Source organism: Pristis pectinata, chromosome 10 (genome assembly GCF_009764475.1).
Source record: "Pristis pectinata isolate sPriPec2 chromosome 10, sPriPec2.1.pri, whole genome shotgun sequence".
NCBI classification, from domain to species: Eukaryota; Metazoa; Chordata; class Chondrichthyes; order Rhinopristiformes; family Pristidae; genus Pristis; species Pristis pectinata.
In genome coordinates, this window is record NC_067414.1 from 76,910,957 (window position 1) to 76,920,788 (window position 9,832).

General features: G+C 47.6%; 1 protein-coding gene across 1 annotated transcript in view; it reads right to left on the reverse strand.

The window, feature by feature from the left end:
- Positions 1–87, reverse strand: part of tpo (thyroid peroxidase) — a 36,156-nt gene extending 36,069 nt beyond the window's left edge. The window contains exon 1 of the mRNA XM_052025435.1: positions 53–87. Coding sequence (XP_051881395.1) covers positions 53–87 — 35 coding nt within the window. The remainder of the gene's footprint in view (positions 1–52) is intronic.
- Between the last annotated feature and the right edge of the window lie 9,745 nt (positions 88–9,832).

Here is a 9,832-nt window from a genome sequence, read left to right on the forward strand (position 1 = left end):
TTTTAGGGAAATGTTTATTTTCAAAGGATCTGGTCTGAAATGTTGTTCTTACCTTTTCATTGTTTGGTATATAGCCTTGTCCACCATATCTAATCCTCTTTGAACTGCATGAGGCAAAAAGGGATCTCCGAGCTTCTCTAAACATTCTTTAGAGTAGAAGAAAATGGTGAGTCACACACATGAATCATCTGATATCTGATCAGATCAGGTCAGATCAGATATCTTTATTAGTCACATGTACATCAAAACACACAGTAAAATGCATCTTTTTGCGTAGAGTGTTCTGTGGGCAGCCCACAAGTGTCGCCACCCTTCTGGTGCCAACATAGCATGCCCACAACTTCCTAACCCATACATCTTTGGAATGTGGGAGGAAACTGGAGCACCCGGAGGAAACCCACGCAGACACAGGGAGAACGTACAAACTCCTTACAGACAGTGGCCAGAATTGAACCCGGGTCGCTGGTGCTGTAATAGTGTTACACCGACTGCTATGCTACCAAATACTTCTTTAAACAAAAACAGGGAATGCTGGAAACATTCAGCAGGTCAGGCAGCAACTGTGGAAAGAGGATGTTTCAGGGTTGATCAGAGGATGTTTCAGAGTTAACATTTCAGGTTGAAGAACCTTCATCAGAAATGGGAAAGAGAGGAAACAAGTTACAGAGAAGGTGTGGGAGGGTTGGATAGAACACACAAAATATTTCTGATAGAGTGAGGCCAGATTTGCTGCGTGGATAAGTTTTAGGTGGTCATTTGGTCGATGGCTTGATGAGGGCAATTAGAGAGAGGTGAAAATGGAACAAAAGCTATCAAATGAGGGCAGTTAGAAACACAGAAACGAGAAAAGGTGCAAGATGCAGACTGTAGAATGTGCCCAGCAAGTCAGGCTGTACTCATGGAGAGGGGAAAACAGTGAATGTCACAGATGTTTGATGTACAGTAGAAGTGATTAGTGTTACAGAAACAGTAAGTTACTTGAAGTTGTAGAATGTGATATTGAGGCCAGAAGGCTGCAACATGCCTAGATGGAAGATGAGGTGCTGTTTCTCAAGTTTACATTGGACACATGCAGGAGATCACAGACAGAAAGGCCAGAACAGGAGTGGGAAAGAGAATTAAAGTGACACATGCACCTTAAAGCAAGAACAGGTTGGGTGATGGTTTAGCCAAACACCTGCATTCAGTCTACTGTTGTCTACTATTGGAAAGTCATAAGCTAGCCATTCCTGAATCCAGATTCTGTGATGAAGCTTTGAAGTGTGGTCATTGTTATACTGAGGCAATGTGGATCCAGGTGCCCAATTATCAGCATCTAGATAAGCCATTGCATCAGTAATTAATGGTCAGTATAGACATAGTGAATCAAACAGCCTTTTCTGTGGTGTATCGCTCTATGAAATGCACCAATAACTATTAGCAACATGATCAGACCACAGTTGTGACAATCCCATGTCCTTCCTTTATGTCAGGCATCATTATGTGAGGTCAGGAAGGTTTGGTCTGTAAAACTACCTTTCCTGACAAGGCAAATTAATGACATTGACAAAGCTGAGAGGACGGCAGGTCACAGACCAATGAAATGTAACAAAATATCAATATTGTAGCGACTCACCGCACCAGCATTCGAACCGGCTCCCGACATCACGACGTCGTCGGAGGCCCCGATCCAAGATGGCGCGAGGCCCTCCTTTTTCCCCAGCGTTGGGCTGGGAAAGCCCATGCGCGGGAAGGTCAGGTGACCCGCGCGTGACGTCAGCGCGGGAACGGTAGCGCAGGAAGTTTTCAGCTATTAAAGGCGCACCACGTCCCGGGTCTGCATTCGACCTCTGATTTTGAAACCAGCGACTCTGTGTCTTCATTTCATAGTGTGTAGCTAGCCGCTACATTGGTGACCCCGACGGGCCCAAACGTTTTTGGACCCACGATGTCTGCACAGCAAGAGGTACAGGCAGTAGCCCTTCAACTGCCCAGCTTCTGGACTCTCCGGCCCCGTGTCTGGTTCGACCAGGCCGAGGCCCAGTTCCAGGTTCGCCAGATCACCAGGGATGACACCAAGTACTACTACGTGCTGAGCGCCCTTGACCAAGACACCGCAGCCCAGGTCGAGGACTTCATCCAGGCACCCCCGGAGGAGGCGAAGTACGATAAGTTCAAGACCCTCCTTCTCGAGACTTTCCGCCTTTCCCGACGTGAATGAGCCTCCCGCCTACTTCACCGCGATGGATTGGGCGACAGACCCCCCTCCGCGCTCATGAGTGAGATGTTGGCCCTGGTAGATGGGCATAAACCCTGCCTGCTGTTTGAGCAGATCTTCCTGGAGCAGTTACCCGACGACATCCACCTGCTCCTGGCGGATGCCGATTTCAGCAAACCCTAGAAGGTGGCCGCCTGGGCGGATGTCCTTTGGCGGGCGAAAAAGGAGAGCGGGGCATGTTGCCGCGCCACGTACCGAGAGGCCCAGCAGGCCGGCCACCATGCAGGTTTCCGGGAAACGCCAGAGCCAGCCGCCGTAGCCGTCAGCGGCGGCTGGCCACCCGGATAGCCTCTTGCATGTGTGGGACAGGCGTTCCGGACGTCGGTTCCTAGTGGACACCGGAGCCGAAGTCAGCGTCGTGCCTCCCAACGGCCGTGAGACTCACAACTGCACACGAGGACCCGCCCTCAGAGCCGCCAACTGCAGCGCCATTCGGACCTTTGGCACCCGGTTGGTACCACTCCAGTTCGGCACCTGCAACTTTACTTGGAGGTTCATCCTGGCTGCCGTCGTGCAACCACTCCTTGGGGCAGACTTCCTTCGTGCCAACAGTCTGCTGGTTGACCTGCGGGGTAAGTGTTTGGTACATGCCAGGACCTTCCAAATGTTCTCGCTGGGTGTGGCCAAGCTGCCGGCCCCACACTTCGACTCTGTCACCACATCGACCAATGAGTTTGCCAGGGTCCTGGCAGAGTTCCCGTCCGTACTAATGCCCCAGTTCTCCACCACCTTGCTCAAGCACGGCGTCCAGCATCACATCCCCACCCAGGGCCCTCCCCTCCATGCCCGCGCCCGGCGTCTACCCCCAGACAAGCTCCACCTCGCAAAGGAGGAATTCAAAAAAATGGAGGAGCTGGGGATCATCCGCAGGTCGGACAGCCCATGGGCCTCTCCACGACACATGGTCCCCAAGGCAGCCGGAGGCTGGCGGCCCTGTGGCGATTACCGATGCCTCAACGACATTACTACCCCGGACCGGTACCCCATGCCGCACATTCAGGACTTTGCTGCCAACCTACATGGGCAGTCTATTTTTTTCCAAGGTCGACCTCGTCCGCAGGTATCACCAGATCCCAGTGCATCCAGACGACATTCTGAAGATGGCGCTGATCACACCTTTTGGCCTCTTTGAATTCGTCCGGATGCCCTTTGGTCTCAAGAACGCCGCTCAGTCCTTCCAACGACTCATGGACGCAGTCAGGCGCGACCTTGACTTCGCCTTCATATACCTCGACGACATCTTGATCGCCAGCAACAGCCGCCAGGAACATTTCACGCACCTCCGCCAATTCTTTTCTCGCCTGAGGGATTTCGGCCTGACCATCAACCCAGCCAAATGCCAATTGGGGCTGGAGACAATCGATTTCCTGGGTCATCAGATCGACAAACACGGCGCCACGCCCCTGCCTGCGAAGGTCGACGCCATCCGCCATTTCGCCCAACCCACCTCCATCAAGGGCCTGCAGGAATTTCTCGGTATGGTAAACTTTTATCACCGGTTCATACCACCCGCGGCCCGCATCATGCGCCCGTTGTTTGCTCTCCTGTCAGGTGGAAGCAAGGACATTGTTTGGTTGGAAGAGGCTCACATCGTGTTCGTCGAAACCAAGCGGGCCTTGGCGGACGCGGTCATGTTGGTGCATCCTCGCACAGATGTCCCGACTGCCCTCACGGTCGACGCCTCCAGCACAGCGGTCGGAAGCGTTCTAGAACAGCTTATCGAAGGGCATTGGCAACCGCTGGCATTCTTCAGCAGGCACCTTCGACCACCAGAGCTCAAATATAGCGCCTTCGACCACGAGCTGTTGGTGTTGTACCTGGCCGTCAGACGCTTCTGTTACTTCTCGGAGGGCAGGCCGTTTACTGCTTTCACCGACCACAAGCTGTTGACCTTCGCCTTCCGCAAGGTCTCAGATCCCTAGTTTGCACAGCAACAGCGGCACTTGTCGTACATCTCAGAGTTCACCACTGACGTCCGCCATCTGTCAGGGAAGAAGAACGTGGTCGCGGATGCACTGTCACGGCCCACCATCCAGGTTTTGTCCCGGGGGTGGATTTCAGCGCCTTAGCGGAGGCACAGCGAACGGACATGGAGATGCCCAGCTATCGCACCGCAGTCTCGGGTCTGCAACTGCAAGACCTTCTGGTAGGCCCTGGTGAGCACACCCTGCTCTGCGATATCTCCACGGGTAGACCCCGCCCCATCGTCCCAGCTGCCTGGCGCAGACAGGTGTTTGATGCCATCCACGGCCTTGCACACCCATCCATCCGGACAGTAGTCCGGATGGTGTCCGACAAGTTCGTCTGGCATGGCCTGCGTAAACAGGTTTCAGAATGGGCCTGGTCCTGCACTCACTGCCAGACCTCGAAAGTACGGCAGCACGTCAAGGCCCCCTTGCAGGATTTTCAGCCTACTCGCCGGAGGTTCGACCATATCCATGTCCACCTAGTCAGCCCCCTTCCAGTCTCCCGAGGAGCGCGGTACCTCCTCACGATTGTCGACCGTTTTACCCGCTGGCCTGAAGCCATTCCCCTCGCAGATACCTCCGCCCAGTCCTGCGCAGGGGCCCTTTTGTCAGCTTGGGTGGCCCGTTTCGGTGTCCCGGCACATATCACTTCAGACGGGGGCTCAATTCACCTCCGGCCTGTGGTCTGCCATCGCCGACTTGTGGGGTTCCCGGATCCACCTCACCACTGCCTATCACCCGCAATCCAATGGGTTGGTGGAGAGGTTCCATCGCCACCTGAAGTCAACGCTCATGGCCCGCCTTAAGGGGCCCAACTGGGTAGACAAACTCCCCTGGGTCCTGCTGGGGATACGCACCGCGCCAGAAGAGGACCTGCATGCCTCGTCCGTGGAGATGGATCTATGTTCGTGCTGGACACTGGGGGGCGCGAGGAGGTGTTTACTGTCGACCGGCTGAAGCCGGCTCATTTAGACTCAGACCAACCCATGGTGGTATAGTGAGTGCGGCGCAGGGGCAGGCCACCCAAGTCATAGTTTATTTAATTCTGGTTTTCACGACGGTATTGCCGGTTCTGGGGGGGGCTTATGTAGCGACTCACCGCACCGGCATTCGAACCGGCTCCCGACATCGCGATGTCGTCGGAGGCCCCGATCCAAGATGGCGCGGGGCCCTCCTTCTTCCCCAGTGTTGGGCTGGGAAAGCCCGTGCGCGGGAAGGTCAGGTGACCCGCGCATGATGTCAGCGCGGGAACGGTAGCGTGGGAAGTTTTCAGCTATTAAAGGTGCACCGCGCCCCAGGTCTGCATTCGACCTCTGATTTTGAAACCAACGACTCTGTGTCTTCATTTCATAGTGTGTAGCTAGCTGCTACAATATATCCATTGCTTATAAATTAATTCATATTTATATACAACTCAAAGCCAACCAAACATTACAACCTCTAATTTTCTATTGTAAATTAAAATGGAAAGCCATAAGCTGGCCCTTCCAGACAGATACCAGGAAGAAAAAAAATCCTTGGTCACATATGGTAAACCTGAGGTGTAGTAATATGTACATGCTGTACCCCAATTCCAAAAACTGGGGACTTTGAAAGCCAATATTGTTGAAATGGTATAAGTGGCCAAGGATAAACTTCTCCTTAAATCTCCACTTCTAGAAATTCCAAAAGCATTAAGAATATTCTTTGAAAAAAATACCCTTGGTCAGAAGTCTTAATGCAACAAGATCTCCAAGGTAAGGTTGGCAAATAAATAATAAAAGAAATAATAAAGTAATAACGTAAAAGTTTTTTAACCCCCTCTCCCCCTTCATTGTAGTTCTTTGAAATAATGAATTTTAAAAACTTACCGGTTATAATTGTTTCACCTTTCTTATTCAAAGGGAGAAGCAATCTCATGCAAAGAATCATGACTGCAAATCCCAGCACCGCCAGTAATCTCATTCTGAAGGACAAGGTCAAAACTTGTAGAGTGGAGAACAGAGAAATATATATTCACATATTTGAAATGAATTATTCGGTGAGGTGAACTAATTAAGTGCACCCCAAAGACTTTTATTGATATGATCATGTTTTCACAGGCAGCAGCATTATGAATGCTCTGATGGCAGTTCTAAATGCTCTTCTCTGTTAATCGATAAAGCTGCTAATGTGCCATATTTTCAAAGAGACAAGTGGCAAGTCTCCAGTGGGGTTCTGAATTAAAGTTACTGTCCAGGTGGTAGTTTGTTCAATAAATCTACATCAAGTTTACATACACCTATGTTGACTACCTTTTCCTCCATTACAACAGTGGCTACAAAAATACTTTAGGATCATTGGGATGGTGAAACAAAAAGCTGCTGGATGCAAGTGCTAGCCCCAGGTGCAGGTCTTTCTTTAAGCCAAGTTCAAGTTTAAATTCAAAGTCGAAGTGTAGCATTTTCCTACTGAAATTCTGTAATTATTTTCTATTTGAGATGTTTCATTCCCTTTATATTTCATTGTAGCATCATGAAGATGCTTTTGGGGTTAACTGCTCATCGGGTCAAGTGGGAATGATTATTGTGGTGGGGGCAGGTGGATGTACTTACTATGACAACAATGGGTTTAATGGCGTGATATTATTAACATTTGGTTATTCAACAACTTGTAGATAGAGCTGCCCTATGATTATTACACCTTTCTGCATGATTTTTGCCAAATAAGAGCTGATCTTCAATGTCCATGAATGTTAAGGTAGTGCAGCATTACAGACAAGTTTGCGAGGATGTCATTTGTAATATTTATGTTCCTGCAATATAACCAGATCCCATATGAAAGGCTGGTCCGGAAGCTTAAAGCACGTGGGATCCAGGGTGAGCTAGCCTGGATACAAAGTTGGCTTGTGGTAGGAGGCAGAGGATGGTAATGGAGGATTATTTTTCAGATTGGAGGCCTGTGACCAATGGTGTGCCATAGCAATTGGTACTGGATCCTCTGTTGTTTGTCATATATGTTATTGATTTGGATGAGGATGTAGGTGGCATGATTAGTAAGTTTGCAGATGATACCAAAATTGGCAGTATAGTGGACAGTGAAGAAGGTTGTCAGGGCAACAACTGATGTGCATTTACCTTTAGCAAAAAACAAACTACTGGAGGAACTCAATGGGCCAGGTAGCACCTGTGGAGACAAAAGGATGGTCAACATTTCAGGTTGAGACCCTGCATCAGGACTGAGGGTGTAAAGGGGAGATAGCCAGTTAAAGAGGTGAGGGGGAAGGATGAGGCAGGAGCTGGCGAGTGATAAGTAGATCAAGGTGAGGAGGGGTTGTGTCTTCATATGTCTCCCTTTACTTTTACATTTTCCTTTCCACTAATGGTACAGAGCTGCAGGTGGTTTTCCAGACCAATCATTAATTCACATTTGCAAACAAACAACAAGTGAATAAAGCTAGACGAGTAAATTAGTGCAAAGACAGCAAACTGAATAACTTCTTTCTCCACAGGCTCAACAAATTCAAGAATCAGTAGTTAAAAATTATTTTTTCATACTTAAAGATTTCAAATTGCATTTTAGACCATATTGGGTGATTACATGTTTAAAATTCTACTCATTCTGACATTGTCTACATATGATAATTCAAAATCATTTATTACACTAAAATATTGAAATACCCTGTAATTTAAAATGATTCGCCCAACTATTGTCAAAAATAGTTGAATTAGTTATCAGATGTTTGAACTCAGTATCAAATTGGTGGCCATATATTGAATAATTTAAAATTAGGCAAACAATTAAACATTTTCAATAAGAAAATTAAGAATGTTAATAAATTGAGCATTTTACACAATTGAATCAATTAGTAATTTAAAAAATCCTCAGACTTCACACAGATTAATCAGAGCAATACCAATGTTACCTGATTGCTTTCCAAAGTCGTTCCTTTAAGACTGATTTCTTTGGCTTTTACCAAGGCTGTGGCTCTCTCAAGTTTAGGAGTTTTTTTGGTTTTTCCTTTCTTACCCCAAGTGCCTCATGTCTTTAAATATCCTTCATGGTCTGTTGCATGAACTTTTCAAAAAGCATTGAGTATGCACTCTCAAAGCTCTTCAAACCAAAGCTGGACTCGTTCATCTTGTTGCAATTGACGTCAAGGAAGAACAGTTTAGTCAACGTGGCAAGCTTAAAACATAGTTGAAAGCTTGTTTTTGTGTCTTATAGCTGTGCATAAACTTCTAACGACTAATAAGAGTGGACTTTTTTTTAAAAGGTCACCACAGAGCTCAATGCTTGATCCCTTGAAATAAATTAATTATTTTGAGTTTATGTAGAAGGCATGAATATGTAGATGATGCAAAAAAAATGGCAAATTTAATAACAATGAAGAAAGCTGCAGACTGCAAGACAATATGGATGGTCAAATCGACCAAAAGATAAGATAAGATCTTTATTAGTCACATGTACATCGAAACACACAGTGAAATGCATTTTTTGCGTAGTGCTCTGGGGGGCAGCCCGCAACTTCCTAACCCGTATGTCTTTGGAATGTGGGAGGAAACCGGATCACCCGGAGGAAACCCACGCAGAAACAGGGAGAACATACAAACTCGTTACAGAGAGCGGTGGGAATTGAACCCAGGTCACTGGCGCTGTAAAGCATTACGCTAACCACTACACTACCGTGGTAGCTGTAATTCCATGTAAAGAGGTTCTAGGAATCGGGAAGTACAAACAAGCCAATGAGGGGTGGGATACCGAGGAGTGTAACGGACAGAGAAATAATGTGTAAGACCTGTATTTACCCAACCCTTCTATCCCTAAATGAGAGATGATGATTTAATAACAAGATAGATGACTAGGGGCTTGAGTTTTATAACTTTGAGATTGTATATTGAATCTTCTGTAGATACTATCAATGCTCCTACTACTGCTACATCAGAATCAGAATCAGAGAAACAAAGGACTGCAGATGTTGGAATCTAGAGTGACTGCCTGCTTATCTCGAAACCCGCCTGCTTTTCTCCTGACCTGCTGAGTTCCTCCAGCATCATGGTGTTTTTCATTCACAATCAGAATCAGGTTTATTATATGATGTGAAATTTGTTATTTTGCGGCAGCAGTACAGTGCAAAGACATAAAATTACTATAAATTACAAAATAAATAAATAGTGCAAAAGAAGTAATTACTTCAGAAATCTGATGGCAGAGAGGAAGAAGCTGTCCCTAAATCATTGAGTGAGGGTCTTCAGGCTCCTGTACCTCCTCCCTGATGGTAGTAATGGGAAGAGAGCAAGTCCCAGATGGTGTGGGTCCTTAGTGATGGATGCCACCTTCTTGAGGTACTGCCTCTTGAAGCTGTCCTTGAGGCTTGTGCCTGTGACGGAGCTGGCTGAGTCTACAACAATCTGCACCCTCTTGCAATCCTGTACATTGGAGCCTCCATACCAGGCTCCACTTCAACTACCTCCAAATCACTTGAACAATTCTAGTTTTGAATCTCTTGAGCTACGATCAACTCACAGATCAACAACCAGCTGATAGTTGCTGTGTGTGAATGTTTCTCAGATACTCAGTCTGATCAGCACCCACACTGGAGCCTACTGCCTGGATGACCCCTCATCCGACTGCCTAGACAACTCTTCTT